We start from the raw sequence: 20115 nt of genomic DNA, 5'->3' as shown, positions 1-20115 counted from the left end.
CCGGGCTCCTCAGCGCTCTTTTCACTGGCTCCCGTTGGCTCCCGGACCTCTACCTGGTGGGATGTTCCTGTTCTGTCCCTGACATAAGCTCTCTTCTCTCTGCATGCACTCCCTGAGTCACCTTGTCGGCACACTGACGGTGACCACGCTGCCCACCCTACACTTCCACCGGCAAGTCTAAGAGATATCCTAAAATTGTCACTTGTAGACAAAGCTCAACTCTGGAGAGCTTTCTTCAAATACTCTCCTCCTTTTGTCTTCCCCTTTGCAGTAAATGGCTGTTCCATTTTTGCATTTGCATGGACCGAAACCCTTGGATGCACTCTTGATGTCTTCCCTTTCATATTATAATATCAGTCTCAATCAGGTTTACTCTGAAATGGATCTGAGGTCAGACCACAGCCCGCCACCTCCACCAGCAGCACCCTGATTCAATTCTCCATTATTTCTCACCTGGATTATTCACTACCCTTCCTACTGGTCTCCCTTCTCAAATCCTGTCTTTGCTGCTTTCTGGTCATGTGACCTTGTAGTTCCATCAACTGCAAAACTGGGGTAATGATAGAACTTACCTAATAAGATTCCTGTGAGTTTTCAATAAATTAATATAGGTGAAGCAGTTAGAATAGTGGATAGCTGGCCATAGCTGTAGTAATTGCCTGTCATTACTGCTGTCCTCACCATCCTAGTGTGTGGTTTCCATCCTCAAGATACTCTCACAGTCCAGAATGACTGCTAGAGCACCAGCCATCACAGCTACCTTACTGGCAGCAGCATGGAGGGAGTCCTTTTAAGGACACTATCTGGTAAAGCCACATCCATGGATATCTCATTGACCACAACGGAACCACTTAGCCACATCAAGCTCTAACAGGGTCATTCAGCTGACCCTGGCTAAAAGTTTGGTTTCAGTTACCAAAAAAAGAAGGGCAGAATGGCAGTTACTACAACTCTACCGTGAATGGGAGGCATGTGGTATTATAAGTCATGTGATGAGGGCATATGATGCAAGAGGTCAGACAAGGCTTCTTCAAGGCAATGGCAACTGACCAGAGAAGTAGGCATTTGCTGGGCAAGCAAGAAGGGCTGTGAGGGAGAGTCTCAGGATGAGGAGAGAATAAGTGTAAATGTCTGCAACAGGAGAGGGCATGGTAAATATTTATGCTACATGGTTACGTCACGCACCACATGCTGGGAACTGTGGTAAGCTGGATTTTCTGTCTCATCCAGACTCTTCCACAAGGGGCAGTGCCAGAATTTCTCGTTCCCCTTTCCAGTATGAGAGATGCCCGGATGGAAGGGCCTGAGAAGTGCCCAAGCCCTTCAGGAGCGTGGCTTGGTGCTAGTGCCGTTGGTTTGCGTGAGCGGCAACACCTCGAGCCTGATGGTTAAAGCAGAGGTGGGGCTGCCAAGAGACTTGACCTTGACCCTCAGCTCAAGCATTTCCTGGCTGGGTGACCTTGGCAAAGTAATGAGCTATTCTAAATATCTGTTTCCTCATCTATAAACTGGACGATACTCCTGTCTATTCCGGAGGTCCGCGGTGGGGACCAACATTGATCAAGGTGAAAAAGCACTTAGCCAAGGACCTGGTCCATTGAGCGTGTCCACTAAAGGGTGGCCTGTGCTGTTATTGCTGTCATCTTCATCGCCTTTCCTCTCCTTCATTCTCTTTCAAATGATACTTTCTCAGTTTTTCTGCGTTCAAATGTCAGGTATCTCATGGATGCATCCAGCGCGCAGCTTTTCTCCAGGAATGTGGGAGCCCAGAGCATACCACTACTTCTTTCTTTCTTTACTCTTCCATTCAAAAAATGACTGGAGGGTGTGCATAGTCGGATATAGAATCGTACAACTTGGGGGTGTTTAGCCTGGAAGGAACCTGAAGCTGCCCGTGCAGACCCTTCCATAGTAAGTGAAGAAACGGATCCGGAGACATGGAGCCTGCTTGACAAGGCGCAGGTGGCTTTTGTAAAAGAGACGTTGCCTCACCTTAGGCCGTGTAATGATGGGAAGTTCCCAGGCTGCTTTTATGTGCATCCATGGGTCATCGAGACAGTCTGCACATATAGAGATATCCATGCCAGGCATATGGGAATCCGAGAGGTCATGTCCATCCTTCTGGCAGAGAGATTTCTTTTTCTCTTGCAAGTTGTCAGCTTGGGTTATCCACGTGGTGTGTTTGTGGAGGTGATGTGAATTCAAGGCAGGGACCTCAATCGGCCTTGGGTATACCCTAGTAACAGGGTACCTTCTCTAACAAGGCGGACACCAGTTACAGGCACAGCTTAGGAAACTTCAGAACGTACATACAAGGTAAACACCCTCATGCCCTCGTGGTGCTTGTGACCGAGCAGTGGAGAGACATTACATAAATAAATTACATAGAAATCATAGATGTGCTCAGAACTACAAAGAAAAAGTACAGGAAGACCTTGAGAGATCCATCGTGTCCAGGGATATGGCTTGCCATTCCTTAGTTTTTAGCCTGCAAAGGACATTGATATTTGGCTCTTACATTCTTTCCAACAAAACTCAGACATAACTTCAGAATCCTTCTCAACCCGGCCCTCCAGACAGCCATTACTAATCAGTCAGACTTGGCTCTCAAGACAGAATCTATTGGCCATCCAAGATTTGGCCCATTTCCCAGCCCTCCCTCCACCATCCCTTTTTACAGACAAGCATCTGGCCAAAGACTGGAAGGCACATGCCTCAAGACCCCAGCCCGAGGCCCCGAGTGTCTGGCTGATCAGGTTCCCCGCTCAGGCTCGTGTGCACCATTTGTGACTGTTGGGTGGATGATGTGTCTTCAGGGGAGCCAGCTCCCAAGTAGTAGCATCTGTGGCTGCTAATGCTCTGATCTAAATTTGCTGTGTTCTATTCCGAAGCTCCTTCTCAGAGGTCCGACCTGTTGAGGGCACTGCAAACTGTAATTTCTGTTCCTTCAAAGCTCCGATAGGAAAGTGGTTCTTCGTTCTCATGAGTTATTTCTTGAGGAAAATATATGTTTTGTGGACAGTTTGAGACAGTCTTAAACTGAGGACATCACCACAAAGGCCTAGTCTCTCATTTTCCTTCTCATGTGCTTAAATGGGTGAGTCAAAAAGGAGTGTTTCCTGCTTGACGGAGATGAAGCTTCCAGAAAAAGAGAAAGAAAGGGTAGCTCTCCTTTCAGAGGTCTGTCAAGTCCGGCAGTTTGTGCAGGACTGAACCTTGCTATTTATTTTACAGTTCATCAAACATTTGTAATTCTCAGGGCCCCCCGTGCATTTCATATGACAAGCTGTGATTCAACACAAATGCTTTCCTAAGGAAACACGCATTTATCATTCCCTTAATGTTTGCGTCTCTAAGGTTTCTTTTCCGTCGTATGAACAAAACGCTTAATATGTAAGAGAATTGACTTGAAGTGATCCCTCATTTTAGGCTCAATTTCTACCTCTTGATACATATTTTCTGAATTCTTAAGAAGCACTGGAGGAACTCACAAGCTTCCTTTTTGAATAGTGGTCACCATAACCATAAGTAGGATGAAAGCATCAGAAAAGCTTGCTTGTACTATTCCTGTTTCCTTAAATTGGGAGACCTCTGGGCATAAAATTGCTTGAGAAATGAGTGTTGGAGAGGTTGGGTCTGCTTTTCATGGCCATTCTCCAAATTATTCTGAAGTTGTCTCTGAGATTCAAGGCACTTTGTTGGCTTTGGTCTATCCCTTTTGCCCTTTGCTGGGCTCTATCCACAGGTGCAGGGCCTTAGGAACCCCTGGTCTTAGTGTATATGAAGAAAGAGCATTCTTCTCAGGGCTAAAGGAATGGGAAAGGTAAAAGGTTCAAAAGGGACCCCAGGATGTCTGGTTTAGTTATCTTGCATCTTCTAGCACTTCCAATGTTATAAGCTCTAGAGAGACAACAAGAAAAGTCTGCTGTCTAATTTCCTAGTTTTCATGGCCTTTACTATGTGAATTGGGTTGAATGTGTACCTTCTAAAGTCGGGCAACCCAGCTCTACAATTTATTATCTATGGGACGTTATATAATTACTTACCCTCTAAGTGCCGTTTTATGTTTCATCTGTAAAATGGGGGTAATCAGGGTACCTAGTGTTGGGTTGCTTTGATTTGGTGAGATAATGCAAATAAAAGGCTTTAAGCAGTGCCTGGTGACAAGATCACACACAATAAATGTTAGTCTCTATGATGAGAAGTAAGTCTTGAAAATGATGTAATTCCTAGATTTGGTATTTAATACATGGATAATGTAATTTCCATTTCAGATTAGAAAAATGCTTTTCAAAACGCTGCATGCTGTAATGGCAGTCACAAATACAGTGGCATTAAACCACAGCCTAATAGCCTCAATGCTGAAAAATAGACAACAACTCATAAATGTTCATCTTTTCCTACATACCTATAATTTCAGTTTCTTGCCTATACCATTGGGAAATCTGTCTTATTTTATGGATTAACTGACTGCCTATTCGTTGTTCTTAGAATATCAGCTTTACTTCAAAGGCACAAATCCTTGTGCATGCTTCCTTAACCACCAATAAAAGGAACAGTTAATGTGCTACAAAGCAAGAAAAATTGACTTTAAAAACAGAACATTCTAAAAAAAAAATAAAATAAAAAAATAAAAAAATAAATAAAAAAAATAAAAACAGAACATTCTTCTCATGGTCTTACCTTTATGTACAGAAGGGTTTCTCAACTTTGGCACAATCGGCATGTGGGCTGGATAATTCTTTTTTGTGGGGGCTATCCCCTGCATTGGAAGCCATTTAGCAGCATCCCTGGTCTCTACCCACTAGAAGCCAATAACTCTGGCTCCCTCGCCTCACCGGTTTTGACAACCCCAGATGTCTCCAGACAGTCCTCCTCTACTAGGTAACTATTGGTGTGCAAGAAGGAGGAATTGGGTCTTGGAAATGTGTGTTTGGGGTCACTGAACAGAAGAACCTCAGGTCTAGTATTGCAGGAAGTTGCCAAACTGCCAGCACGCGTGTGGTGATTCCCAAAACATGTGCTCACAGATTATCTGTTGATAACTACAGATTCAGACAGCAGGTTGAATAATCAGCACCGTAGCTTAATTTGGGGAAGTGTCTTTAGTTTTATTTCCCTCTTCTTCTCCCAATTTTGGTTTTTCCATTTGCCAGTGGTGACCACATGAAGTTTTACAGTTGATCTTGACTTTTTATGTAACGATTGCTTTTTTCTTTTCTTTTCTTTTCTTTTCTTTTCTTTTCTTTTCTTTTCTTTTCTTTTCTTTTTCTTTCTTTCTCTTTTTTTTTCCTCTTGTTTTTCAGCTCCCTCAGGCACAAAAGGTAAACTCTTTTCCATCACATTGCAGTCATTCTCGGAACTTGCAAACTGTGCATGTCTCCATGATTTTGTGCGTTCAGTACTGTTCATGACCAGTGAAATGGTTTTCCTCTTAAAACTCTAAAAGCCTGAGGTTGGGCAGGAGCAGAAAGGCCAACGGACTCATCTGTCCACTGTCTCCCTGCCAAGTTTGTCCCATCAAAGAACCCTCTTGTGGCCAAAAGTTTGGGGACAACTCTGCACCCAACCATTTTGCTCAAGAATTCTCAAATAATAGGTCAAGAGTAAATTTAGCACATTCCTTCAAACACAGCATTCCAGGTCTTCCCTGAGGTACTTTCCTAGGGATACAGCTAATGTGAATAATTGGTAAGGCCCAGTGACTAAGTTTAGATTCTGGGCTCTTAAGCCAAATCTCTGAAGACTCCCTGTGGGTTTCATTAATTGTAAAATCAATAGCTCCTTCACTTGTCTCATCGGCTGTACCACCTGGAGAGCATTAGAGCAAAGTTCTTGCCAAAGTCAGACCCTTTCACTGGTCCTCATTGTCTGTCTGGGATGATCTGGTTTCACCATTTAGAATGTTCTCTGTCTAGTAAGATTCCATGTGATTGCCATGCTGGCTTTGCTGTGTTGTCCCCATGGCATGTCATTGTATCCTAAGGACAGTTACAGAAGAAAACATGACACATGATGCCTGCTGACTTGTTCTGGGATATTTCACAAACACAAGCAAGATTTCCAGAAGACACAGTGATTTCTGGGGGCCAGATGTGGGTTGGTTTTGTTTCAAGAGCTGAGGTAAGGCACCTCCCCGAAATGTAAGCAGTACCTCCCAAGCTTTCCAGTTTGGAGCAAAGATGATTTGATTCCTTCCCGTTGAGAGAGATAGCACAACTGCTCTACAAAAGACAGTCTGTTCAGACCATATGGACAACCAGAGGCCTAGAAATCATTACACAATTACTCAAATATATTCGAGATATTTAAACAAGGCGAGACATGCTAGTGTGTGACTTGGCTTGTGGTAATGTTTGATTACACTTCAGTGCCATCACCAAAAGACTGAACACTTCATTAAAAGTTAAAGTATTTGAGTAGAACAACAGCTTCCAGGGTAAATATATGGTCAGAATTCCACATTATCTGGAAGGATCGGCATCTTTAATAGGTCATGCTTTCTTAATTGCCCACATTTGAAATTTCTTTGTAAAGAGACTTAACAAATTCAGTGCCTAAAACTGGACCAACCTCAACGTACTGGCATTTATTCATCAAGTTTCCACTGATCCATATACAGAAGCATTCTGTTGTAGAAGATTCCTCATGAATTTGAGGTGCCATCAGCCATGGAATTTTAAAACAAGGTTCAAAACAAACCAACACAGAATACGGTAAGAACAAAGGTTGCTGGGACATATGGTCTTCAATAGCAGTTAGCTCCCTGCCCTCTTTCTTTCTGTTACTCACATCACATGCCATGCAAATAGAAAGTTCGGAACTGGGGAGGACACCCCAGTGTCTTTCCAAAGATGTTGGACTACCCAAGAACTTGCTGTGCAGCCCTGTGTCACAAGGAATAGCTCTTCCCCCCCACCCAGTTCTTCACCATCGATTCACATTGTCTTTCTATTAAAATAGAAAGGTACTTATCATAAAAATTGTTAAGAACGCTACATGAAATGGTTTCAGAACTCTTGGGAGTCATTTCTGGGCAATTCAGCTCGTTGGAGAAGGAGTTTAAGTAGAAACCTTGGGGATCTGGGCTGGGTCAGAAGGTGGAAGGTGGAGGGTGGCTGAGGAGAGTCACACAGCTGGTGGAAGACACCTGCCTCAGGGCAGCCAGTCTCAGCTGCTGGTGGATGAGTATCCATGCCCCTCACGTCCTTCCTCTGTCCATCCCCAGTGTTACTTCAGTGACACTTGCAGAGCACTCTGCTGGAAAGATGAGGGTCCTCCGAGCATCAGCCCCCCTCAAACTCATTGTCCTGCTGCTTGACCAGCAAAGGAACATGGTGGGTTGCTTCCCAGCCTCCCTCCGTTTGTGACCATGGGCCAGTTAATTAACTTCTCTATGCTTTAGGATTCTTCTCATTAAGAAGAATGATAGACTCATTTTCCAGTTTTGTTATGAGAGTTATTTCTCTTACTGGTGTCTAGCACAGAACCTGCCATATGCTAGAAACTCACAAAACTTAGAGTTCCTCCTACCACTTACGTGTCTTGGCTTCTCATGCTTTAGAGCAGCGATGAAGAGAACATATGAGCAGATCATACGGGATGTGGTGGTCTGGGGCCTCGGCAATGATTTGTGGTTCTGACTCAAGCCTAATGAATAATCAGGAAATGACAGAAGTGCCGGGAAGATACATGACGCCCCTCTAGTTTCATTAAAAACTCTACATTACCTGACTTCACCTTTACATGGAGTCAGAAGGAAATGCAGGTTGGGCTTGAAACCCCAACAAAGCAAAGGCTTCCAGGGACAATTGTTTTGAGAGATTTCTTCCCAAAGTCTTTGACGTTACCCATCGATTTCACCCAGCCGTGGACATGATTGCAATGAGCCCCTTCCAAACCCAAGAGTTTGTTGTTCTGGGGGTAAAAGGGAGGCATCTCCAGCTGTTACGTCTTTGGCCTGCTTTTCACATGAGGTCATGGGTGCATACGTTGGACCATATGGTGTCTGCATCTGTGCTGTGTTTTGTTGGAGTCCCTCTTTGTATCATCTGCAACTGTTTTTTCCATAAATGTTTTAAATAGTTATCTCTGTAAACATGCTTACTTTAATCTTTTAGCTGATCAATCACTAAAAATGTCCCATTGGGGTGTCCCTCCTATGTGTGGTAGTCATTAATGATTCTTGGCTAAAAGTTATGGTTTTCATAATTCTGATGTTTTGAGGGTCTTTCAAAACTTACCTTCTAGCTTATGACTATTTTCTAGAACAATGGTTTGCAAAAATAATTTTATTTTGTTTTTACTGTGATTCTTAAGCACCTCTGAGATCATTTCTAGACTCTGTAAATTTCAACCCTTGATATCACATTGGGATAGTACTAACTGGTGATATGCCTGATTAACTATTTTCACCAAATGCAGTGAAGTGCCCCAAAGTTTTGGTTAAAAACCGTGTAGCAATACAGACCTGATGCCCTCAAGCCATCACAGGTCTGTTCTTTTTAGTGGAAATTGAACCACTTTCTCCAGTGGATTGATGGTCCTAAATTGAACAATGAAGAAAGGTCCATATGTAAGAAAGGTCTGCCTGTTTATTTTTTCTTACATGGAACTTCTTGACTTCTAAAGAACATCTGAGAGATCCCATTTTATAATAATAACACAGCAGAGTTACCCAAAACCACTTGCAAGTGTACATTCAGTCATCATTCCTGGCAAAAAAAGTTGTCTATTTTTTCAAACAGCATATTCATTCAGGTGGGTTTTGTCTATGGGAACGAAATATCGGTTGTTCACTGCATGATTAATCACTGCAGAGTGGGGCCTTGAACACTGAAAGGCAAATATACTCTTGGGGGAATTCCAAAGTCGGCTGGGTACGTGGGTTAACTTCTCCCCCCATCGGTAACCCCTTCCCTTTATCTCGTGCTGCCTTCCCACCACTTTGGAGTTTGTCAGACACCGTTCCGTGAAGGTTTCGAGAGTGCTCTGTCTGGCCCGGCACTAGATTAGTTAATATCAGTCTGAGAACTCGGAGCAGCATACGCATTTTTCTCAAAACCATAGTTAAAGAAAACCACATCTCGAATCCTGTTTGGGACAGCAATTGATGCATTCAGGGCTGCACAGTATGGCAAAACGATCCCTGTTTAATAGCCCGACGACATGTTTTGTTTCCTGTTAGGAAGAGCTAACTTGCATTCTTGAACAAACACAGCAGGGCTCACAGTTGTTTTATGCCTGCTGTGATATTCTGTGCTGCTTAACTTGTATGAGGACTCAGGAGTGCATAAATTAGCTTCTTAAATGGAGGTCGATTTGGGGGTTTTCTTTCAGGATGGAACTGGCTTATTAATATCCCCCCCCCCCCGAGTGTCCATGGGATCCGGAATTCATTTGCATTTTCTTTGTGTCCTTGTTTATATTATATTTAGGAGGGATAAATGGAAGCATTCATTTCCCTAAAGTTTTTCTTCCCCCTTTGCTTTTTTTTTTTTTTTTTCTCCCCTTCTTTCTTTCATTTGTCTCATGCTTTAGGTCCACACTTGGGCAAGTGGAATCTGGCCTGTTCTTATCTCTGGGTAATCAGATTTCAGCAATTGTGGGGCATCATTTATCATTCTTCGCCTCATTTAACTTCTGTACTTTGAAATGTTGAATTAACTGTCATTGAAAATAGAAAATTGAAAGTTTGCAAAGCTGCTCTTTTCATAGAACTGTAGGTCTAGCGATTTTCGTGTTCCATTATAGTTATATAACCAGCAAAATCTGTGCAAATCAAGTGCGAAACTGAGAGGTGGTAACTGTTTACATTTGGTTCTGGTTTATGACTCATTTGCTTTTACCTTGACTTGCTTTGTGTGTGAATTATTATATCTTGTTTTGATAACCCCATTCCCCCCCCCTTATCATTTTCTGTTTTATAGGAACATGTACAGGCATCTTTTATATGCATCCTCGGGCTGGGGCTGTTAAGATTGACTACACTGAGTCTGTAAGCTGGTAGCTGCCATGTGAATTAGTAGATTTGTTCTGTGAATAAGGCCAGGGAGGAAGAACCCAGGACAAGTCTAGCCACTGCGGCTCTCCCGTGGCCAGTGTGCTGGAACTCTGCGGCGATCAGAGTCACAGCACATTGCTGAACCAGAATGATGATCACAGAGCCCCATAGTTTGTTCCCCACTGTAGTTCTGTGTGGGTGTATCAGTAGTGGTCCAGATCCACTGACGAAGAAGGTGTAGTTTGCCTGTTTCATATCCATGTGAGTCTTGGCCAAGCCCTCTTCCATGGCCCTCTTCAGCTCCGTGCTTTAGAACATTAATATAGGAACACAAGACCCCCAGCACATGGCTCCCCAATGGCGGGAGGGCTGGCAGAGCAGCACACAAGAACTGCAGCCCCATAGGGACCAATGGGGGTCATAGAGTTCCCATGCAGACACAGGATGCTCTTTGCCTTTCTTGTTTGAAAAAGCTAATTGGGTAATTTTAAACAAACTCGTAATGCGTGTTTATTTGTATATCTGGAAAAAAACGTTCAAGTTTCATCCCATTTTCATATAAATTGGAACTTTAATAGGATTTTATAACAAAGATAAAAGCAAGGTAAGAACCAGAATTCAATTATGAAAAGATTTTTTTAGTTTTTAGTTTTTACACTATCAGCATGAAAATTGATTAAAAAAAAAAAAAACGCAAAACAAAACCAAAACAAAAAAGAAAAAGAAAAACCTTCAAGAATACATTGCTAGTACATATGAAGAATATCCGTGCTTCCGTGTTTTAACCCAACAATCCTCCTTCATAGAAAGAATGTAACCCAAACCAGTCAGTGACTTGCAATTTTACCTCTAATGAGGAAAAGAAGAACCAACACACCCAGCAATAGTAAAGTGGTGGCAAAAGTCACCCAAGTTCCAAAGGATAGGAAGCCATTATAAAATTGTGGTCAAAATGAAATTGAATTAAATATAAGAAAATAAATTAGTTTTAAAATCAGAATATAACATTTTATGTACATTATGGTCTTAGTGTGTGTGTGTGTGTGTGTGTGTGTGTAAACATACAGATGTACAAAACAATTCTGAGAAGAAACGCATAGGTATGTCTCATAGTGGATATTCCCCTCTAAGAGGAGAACAAGTATTTTGCTTTATTCTTAATTCAGTTCTGTGCTTTTCAAACCCTGTGCAGTGAACATGTATTTTTATAAGTAGTTATATTTATAATAATAGTGAACAAAATGTATTACTCATAAATACATTAAATGGACAAACAAGGCTTTTGCCTAAAAATTGTTTGCTGAGCCTAACTCACTCCAGAAACAAATGAAAAACTGGGAAATCAAAACTCAGTTTTAAAAACACATACAATTACGTAGATTCTTAGAACAGACAGCTCTGCTCAGAAGATGGACAGTTTGTCAGTGATGTGCTGTCTTACACGGGACAAATCTAAAAAGTACCTTTGTTTATCAAAACTCTTCATTTTCTAACAGAAAGAGAAATCATCTTTTATCTTTAGTCAAAGGCCCATCCCCATGAGGTGCTTAGAGCAGCATGGATCTGAGTGTGGGCGGTCCATGGAAGTGCAGGGGCACAGTCGAACCCAGGGGGCTGCCTAACCTACTACACACACCTCATTTGGAGGTGTTGCTGGTCCTACTCACTGTTCAGTGCGGGACTGGTTGGAAGGAAAGGCTACCTTGGCTTTCAGATGGGAAGAATGGAGCAGGGAGAGTGACCTTTGCCCCGGTTGCTATTTGGAGTGTGCTGTTCTCACACAGTCCAGCCCTTTGTGGTGTGCACGTGTGACAGAATGGGCTGTCCCACTCCTATGGCAGAGGGAAGAGAACCCAGCTGTCCAAAGACCAACTGCAAGGTTGGCTGGAGTTGGAGTAGAGACCCCACCCTGCCAGTCCTGCCTGGCAAACTTGGGTCCAGAACACCATCACCCTGAGCCTTGCTTTTCTCCTTGTTGTAATGGGAGACTCCCCTGAGAAGCACATGAACAGTGCTTGCCAGGGCCATCCACACTGAGTGCCTGACCAGAGGGGAAGCCAGTCTTGGAAAGAGCAATGCTACCCATTGTGCTAGTAGTATACCTTGTTTAATAGACAAATAACATTTGACACAAATAAATTAGAAATGGTTTTGAAACACTGATGTAATCTGATGTTCTCCAAAAAAGAAAAAAAAAAGTGGGTATTTTTGTAAATCCAAAAACCAAGAATTGATTTAAAGATCCCTAGTATTGCAGTGCTTTCTCGTCCCAGACTTAATGTTTAGTGTCTTAGGAATTCAGAGTCTTCTTTAAAAAATTCTCATGTCTTTAAGATATGTGAATGTCTTCTATTATTTATTTAAAGCAGGCACAACTGTAAAATATGATTGTCTTGAGGTGTTAAAACAATACAAGCCCTGCTTATAACATTACTAAAATGAAACTGCCTTTTCTTTTGAAAGTCAAAGAAACATCTGAGTAAAAACAATGGAATTTAAAAAATTGTTTTCATTATAATTGTTCTTCCCTCCCCAAAGAAATATGCGTATCCTTTTTTTCTTCTACATAGAAAGGAAGGCAGAGGATTGAGAAGAGCTATTTCACAAAGCCAGGAAATTTGGCTGTGGTGGCATTAATGTCAGCATGACTTATGTCAAGCCTAGGGACTGTCTTGAAGAGGACATCAGAGAACACCTGAGGTTCTGATTTCCTTGCTTCTAGATGCCATTCTCCAGGGCTCACTTATTGACCCAAGGGCGATCATGAGCTCAAAGAATTGCCATTTTGAGGGTTCTCCTGTATTTATTGGTAGATTTAGGACAACTGTATCCATCACTTGACCCACTAAGGTATGTTTCCTGAAAGCAGTATATGAATCAACACTTTATTGGTCAAGAGCTTGGAAGAGAGAGTATCATTTAGGGGACACCTACATGGAATATCTTAATGAAGAAAAGGGAAGGGAAAAGGAAGGGAACCCAGGAAGTGTGGGCTTCCGTGAGAAGAGCGTTTCTTTTGTGATTGCATTACTGTGTTTCTCTGAGTTCCGTAGGAGAGGAAGTGAGAGAGAATGTACAGTGAAGAACACCATTCATTCTGGCACAGGGCTCATGAAAAGCAGTGCAATTCATTGATTCTGGAAACCAAATCTGTGTCGCAATGTAAATCTAAGCTGAGTGTATATGAAATCAATGCCAAATCACTGTCAATGATATTAATCTGACTTCATGGTCCTCATTGGTAGGGATTTCCTATGTGGCAGGTGTGGTATGAAAATGTCATGAATTACTCAGGAGAACACACACACACACACACACACACACACCATACACTCATAGACAGAGCCTTGCCTTTCTTAACTTTTTTTTTGGCTTGATGTTTTGATACAAAATATTCTCATTTTCGCTGACAGAATTTACGTCATCATTTCTGCCCATTACAATGAGATTTTAATTTTAATGAAGCAACTGCCCTTCCAGTTTTTTCTTTCTAAACAGAGTTACGTATTTGTTGGTCTGGTCATAGTTCAGCTGCCTGATCCCCTTTCCTGTCCCGTTATTAGCTGGTCAGACCCCCGATTAATGGATCTATAGTCGTTACAAACCCAAATGTAGCCCGGTTCCATGAGAACGGCAGGGATGGCTCTGTGCGAGCTCTCAGCTCACGCCAGAGGATTCGACTGGAATGACCCTCTGGGGTTAAACCAGAGCGGTTGTGCAATCCTGCACAGCAGCGCGGCTAACGAGTTCAAGAACAGAGAGTTCGATGTTTATCCCTTCAAATTAACTGGAAGGATTTTGTAAAACCCAACCTAGTTTCGAGAGGTAGAAAAATGTCGGGCGAAGGACTAATGCCATGGTATGGATTTTCTTTTTCCAGAAATGACTCACAAAAGTGAACCACTTGCTGAGTCATGAGCCCTTGTGTGCTTGGATTGGACCCATCCACGTGCGCCCAGGCCTGGGATGCAGTAACTCATCTGGAGGCCCGGTGCTTCGGCAGCATCTGTCCCTTCTTCCCCAGCCCCTTCCTCCAGGCAGTTCCTTTCCCAGTCTGCTTCCTTCCTAACCTCCTTCCATTTACGGTAAACCCCCCCACCCCCCGGCCAGCTGCTTTCTAAGGCCTTTTGTTTAACTATTAAAGCCATGATGTTCTATCATGGGATAAAGGAATAATATTTTTGTTTTGGTTATGCAGTTCCAATGGAGAGCTGGATGGGGTGTTCTAATTCAGTAGAGCAGTGGGTGAATTCCAGAGGAGCTGATCAGCTCCCCCCACCACCTAGAACGTTCCTTATGAGGGTGCGTGTACTTGTTGGCTGTGCCAGGCTCTGTGCTGGCTGCTTTACATCTAGAATTCTACTTAACCCTCCCAAGAACTATGGGTGGTACCCCTACTCTAGCAATGATCAGCGTGCTTCACTGCACCCCAGGCTCCTTAAGGCAAAACGTGACATTTGTCTTTGTCCTTTACAGAAAGGAGGTTGAGGGCACAGTGATTGGGACGGGGCCTCTAGCATCAGGTGGGCCAAGGCCTAAATCTCCGCTGCTCTCTGTGACCCAGGTGCCAGGTTCTTTGTGCCTTTATTTCTTCACCTACAAGATGGGCTTTGAAAGACACTTTGCAAGGTCTGTGTCAGGGTTCAATCTAAGGGTACCTAAATATAAAAACATTCAAAGCAGTGTTTAGTAATAGCAAGCTGTGCTTGGAAACAGATATGGATGGAGGGATGGATGGATGGATGGATGGATAGAAGGATGGGTAGATAAGCTTGGGTAACCTGCTCTGGGATTTAATTCCAGATGCTTCTATAGCTGTTTCTCCTCTCTGTGCTGCTTTCCAAAGTCACAGTGTTCAACTAAGCTGTTACATGAGCATTCTGTCCCAGCAACGGCAGCAGCATGTAAGTGCCAGCTGCTCAGAGCCTCCTTACAGTCTCACCACACTGGCGCAGGCACAACACGCACAGATACCGAGTGAAGGAGCCAGGAGCCAGTGGAAGCCCCAGAATATAAAAGGACAGGCTTGCCCAAATCCTGGCATCAAGTCACTGTGACTCCTTTTCCTCCTTGGGCCTTGATTATAAAATAAATGAAAGGGCAGGATCGGAATCCGTTCTTTCCGGGATCATTTGCTGAGCACTTCCTATGTACCAGATCTATGCTAAATGCTGTGGCTAAAAAGAGGGATCATTCCCAGCTTCTGCCCTTGCAGTTTACAAGCCCTCCAGAATTTTCAGTTTTTCTTCCAGCTACGGTGTTCAGTGACTGCTGTATTAACAGTTTGCACAAATTTGGTCCTAGATGGTATCTTAGGTTGTAGAGTAAATATGATTATCTTTGTAGTGAAGTTTGAGAACATCTGGTTCCCATTTCCACTTCGTTAGGGAAGGTTTTATGGAGGAAGCGGCGTTTCAGGGGGTCTTTAAACAGGAGGAAGGTTTTATCCCAGGGCCCCAAAGCTCCGACAGTTGACTGTATTTTCAGGCATCTATTTGGGAGGTGTCTAAACTGTGTTTGTGAAAATACAAGTGCTCCGTTATACTGGGGAGGTCAGTTATGTGTCCTAGCTGATCATGAATATTAGCGAAAATCCAATGCCCCATGGTAATTTGTATTGTCATTATTCTGGGACAGTCTTGAAATAAGCATGTTATACCCTAATAAACAAACAAAGCAGTTTCCTACAACAGCTTTTGGATATGTTGATCTGTAATATTCTCTTGCCCCTGGGTTTACTTATATATGTGTCCCTGGCCAAAGACTACATCTCCCCTCCGTCTAGATGTTTACTCATAAAACATATTCCCCACTTAATGACATAGCTCGGAAATGCTGGGAAAAGAGGAAGCAACATAAAATTTTTCCCAAATAATAACAGCTTTATTAGAAGAAAGTCATTTTGAGATTCTCATACAGATGTTCCAGCATTATCCAACACTATCACTCACAAAGTTGTCCTCAGGTTGTTAAGAAGAGGAAGAGAGGACAAACAAATTCAACAGTTGAGTTCATACAAGATACAAAGTTCAAAGAGGGACATCTGTTTACTTTTGTATTTAGACAATTTAAAATACAGTGAATCTGATAAGAATTCAGGGTCTCCAAATCTCAGACACAAGTAATAATGATTCAGTAAGAAGTGGCAATGTCTTGGCTAAAAGCGAAATATCACTTATGGAGTATTCTCGAAAACTGAGTGACTGCACTTTACCCAGACAATCAGATGCAAAGGGAGGGGCAATGTTACTTGGAAGATTTACTTATTCTTGTTTCTTCTTATTTCCCACTGCTACTTTGTTAATGCCTTATATTATTTAGGAGTCAGGCATCTTCCACAAATGTTGAAAGATGCCAGTGCAAATGAGAATCTAAACAGTGGTCGATGTTCTTAAATTGTCTAAATTTTAGAAGGGTAGCAATTCATCTGAGTAGTATCATAAAAGGCAGACAATTCATATTGCTTACATTGAAAGAACCAGCTCTTCAATTAAAAATAGTAATGCCTGCTTTTTCTAAACGTCTTACTATAAAGAACATCTAAAATACTAATAATCAAGCATAATATATTTAACTCAGAATATAAAAACTTTACTCTCATAGCATTTTCATATCAAAGTATTACCATAGTTTGTTTAAAGGACTATTTTGACCTTTATGCAAAAAGATTTGTTTGAATAGGATGATTATTATTTATTTTAGGGCATTGACATTCATTGCAAGCATGTGCTGTTGGGTGGTTTTATTTATAAAATGTTTTCTGTAGGTGAAAATTCATGGGGATGTTCTTTTTATTAAAACGTTCAACTATACAGAGAAGAGATTTAAAAAATCAAACATACATGCACAGATACACTACCAACGGTGATTTAGAAATCTTTTGGTTTTATCGCTGGAACAAACTATTCTTTCTTTCTCTTCTCCTTTCAAAATGGCTTTTTAGGTTATTGAGCAAGTGTATTTTTAAATATGCGTACGTGTGTAAAGCCTCTCATTTAAAACTGACCACCATTGAAGCAGCTAGTAAATTTCATGATTAGCACTCACAGCGGTGGAGATGTAAATGAGAGTAAAATTCAGAGTCGGATGCTGTTCACATCAGCCAAGCAGATAATGCGGGTACTGTGCACTGATACTTGTCAGGCATGAGATGCACCAATAGGCTTTAGTTTCCACATTTCCGTGGCTTGCACCTGTTCTTCCTCTGAGAGTGTCTGCATCTCCAGCAAGAGGTACCTCCAGGACAGAAAGTTAAGACCCATAATTGAGTATGGTTTTTACTAGATTTTCCCCCCTGATCTCTGTTCAATATTGAAGATAAAGGATGTTGGGGTGAGGGAAGGAGTGGGAGAATTGGGGGAGGTGCCATAGACAGGAATCAAAAGGGTAGGGATAGAGGACTTTTTGGTCTGGGAATAGGAGGCAAGGTCCAGGGATTTGTTCCTGTGGAAGGTCTCTACATAGCCACATACTCTGCTCATATTCCCTTTTCCAGGTCTGTGTTTTCCTGAAGCCCTCCCTGGTGCTCTCACTGATTTGTAGAGTGTTATTCCAGTGGCTTTCTACTGTCAGCCCTCCCCTTGCCATGGAGTGTGAAAACTGAAGGACATGGCTGCCATCTCTTTCTATCTTGTTCCCATTGCCCCCATTGTGTGCTACTGAAAGAATAGCCCTCAGGGATTCCCAGGTCATTGGTAAACTTACGCTCATGGAGAGAGGAAAGAGAAAACCTCGCCCTTCCTGCTCTCCCTTATCACATTCTCAGATCCTGCACACCTTAAAGAATCGATCTACTTTCAAAATGTGTCATCTTCTATTTAAAGATGTACACAGCTGTGTTTTTTCACCTCTTGGTACTATTTTTTTTTCCTCTGTCAAGCTACAGGTTATTAACAGAACCATGAGTTTATATAGCCTATCTTTTCTCCCACTGGGTGGGGAATTAAGTGACATTGCCTGCCTTTTAAGTACATTTTTATTGGTAAGGCTATGCTTTGGAAAAGGCTCATCTCCCAGGACTTTGTGCCTGCAATTCATCCCAACTGCCACTAGATGGTGGCAGTGTCTTTTCATGGTGTGCAGGTTGGTGTTCATGCCAGGTGTTGGAAGGAAGACACAGCAGAAACCCAGCTGTGTACTCACAAATTATGTACACATGTATAAAATATTTATGTATTACGGTATACATTTATATGATGTACTCCATTAACATAGTCAATATGTTGATTGACTTTAATAAGAAAAGAAAAACATATAAACATAAAAGGGGCAACGTAGAGAAGAAATACAATCTTTGAGAAGAGTTAGTGAGTTGGCCTCTGTTCTTGGCTTAGAGCATTCTCTTCCTGAGCTGAGTTCCCCATTTCTGCACAAACTTCTGTTTGAGCCCAAGCCTCCAGGGCTGAGCAGAGATGGCAGGAAGCTCTGCTGAAAACCACCTGTCAGCCCTCAAATGGGCTGTCAGCCATGCTGCCCTTACCTTGTTCGAATGCTTTCTGAGGGCCCGGCTCCAACCCACCTCCCTTCTCAAGTGTTTGGCCCTCGCCCCCAGAGGCCTCCAGCTACAGGTCCTGCCGCTGGTCCTGGCAAGCTTCCTGTAAGTGGACGTGTGAGGGAGGCAACACAGCAGGTGTCTTTCTGAGGGGGGGGCTCCCCAGGCATCCCTGTAGCCACAACTGGTCACGATGTAACCTAGGCAGGGCCTGCAACCTGCCTCCGTTCCTGTCCCCCATCCCGTCCTCTCTCCTGGCAGGTTCCTAACTCTCTGTCAGAGCAGACTCCGGCTCTGCAACTTCTCAGGCTCTTTTCTCAAAGCAGGCAAATGTCTATTCGTCATGAAAAGTTTTATACAAAATCCTAATGACAATAGTTTTGATGCCATCATAAAGAGTCCTCATTTCCCCCGGAATGCTGCCCATTGCCATTCAGTATCTGGGTACTTTCGGGATACCTAAATTTCCACCCTTATGGAAAGGACACACAACCACTCAGCTTAAGATTGTTGGAACGTCTTGCCTTCGGCCTTTCTGGTCTCAGCAGTGTCTCCCCGTGTGGGTTGTACAGGGTACTTGGGAGCACCTCGATGGGTATCTAGAACTACCTAGGTCATTTATGGTCAAGATGGGCGCTTGTGCAAGTCAGGATTCTTCTGTTAGAAGAGTTACAAATCCAGTCCACGCTCATTTGGGCAAAAAGAAAAAAACAACAAACATCGCCTCAAGGAACCCAATAATGGAAAACAGCATGGGTGGAGTTGAGCTTAGGGATGAAGGCATCCCAGGACTTGTTCCCTCCCTCCCTGTCCCCTTTTCTCATTCCCTCCCCCTCCCTCCATGCCTCTCCTTATCTCCCACCACACACACACACACACACACACACACACACACACACACTTCTTCTTCTGTCTCTGGGTTGACTTTATTTTCCCCGTCTCTTCTCTATGGGGAAAGAACTTGGTTGTCAGGATTACATTCTTCTAGTCATCTGCGAAGGGGAGTAGAGAGTTTTTCCTATTAGCTCCAGATGGGGAAAAAAAAAAACAAAACAGGTGGCCTGGGTAGGGGGTGTGGGGTGTGTGTGTGTGTGTGTGTGTGTGTGTGTGGTGCCCCAGTTGGCTCAGCCTGGGTGTGATGCCCAGTAACATGCAGGATGGGAGAGATTAGTTGCCAAGAGAACCTCGTGGAGGAAAGGGATGAAGAGGATTTCTCTAAAGAAAGGGGGTAATATTTGGGAAAAAAAGGGGGGGAAGAAAAGTACTGGGTGGTTTTTAAAAATATGTCCCCCTTCATTGTTCCACTGATACATATTCTGAAGTTTAAAGCAAATGGACAAAACTGCTCTGTGGCAGGGACCTTGTTTCTGCCGTCGTCACATTGGTTTTCAGGAACCATTCTGGATCTGTCATAAAAACCCCGACAGATGCCAGTGACTCTTGGACGTGTTTCCTTTAGTCTAGGCTAGTCCTGAAGAAGCTAGGCCCTCTGCTCACGTGACTAGAGCCAGTGTGCTGCCCCAGCCAGCGTTTCTCCCTCTGCCCCGTTGCCCATCTGTCTCCTCTGGGGGACTTGGGTTCCTGACGGGTAAGACCTCTGTGTCTTGCCTGGGTATCTTCC

The 20115-nt window shown here is 43.0% G+C and overlaps 1 protein-coding gene across 1 annotated transcript in view; it reads left to right on the top strand.

The window, feature by feature from the left end:
* Window positions 1-20115, top strand: part of CACNA2D3 (calcium voltage-gated channel auxiliary subunit alpha2delta 3) — an 834639-nt gene that overhangs the window by 592870 nt on the left and 221654 nt on the right. The window contains exon 14 of the mRNA XM_040628675.1: window positions 5307-5324. Coding sequence (XP_040484609.1) covers window positions 5307-5324 — 18 coding nt within the window. The remainder of the gene's footprint in view (window positions 1-5306; window positions 5325-20115) is intronic.

This window comes from Ursus maritimus, unplaced genomic scaffold (assembly GCF_017311325.1).
Source record: "Ursus maritimus isolate PB19 unplaced genomic scaffold, ASM1731132v1 scaffold_14, whole genome shotgun sequence".
In the NCBI taxonomy this organism is placed as follows: Eukaryota; Metazoa; Chordata; class Mammalia; order Carnivora; family Ursidae; genus Ursus; species Ursus maritimus.
Note: the sequence above shows the minus strand (reverse complement) of the source record. Positions and strands in the feature narration are given on the sequence as shown.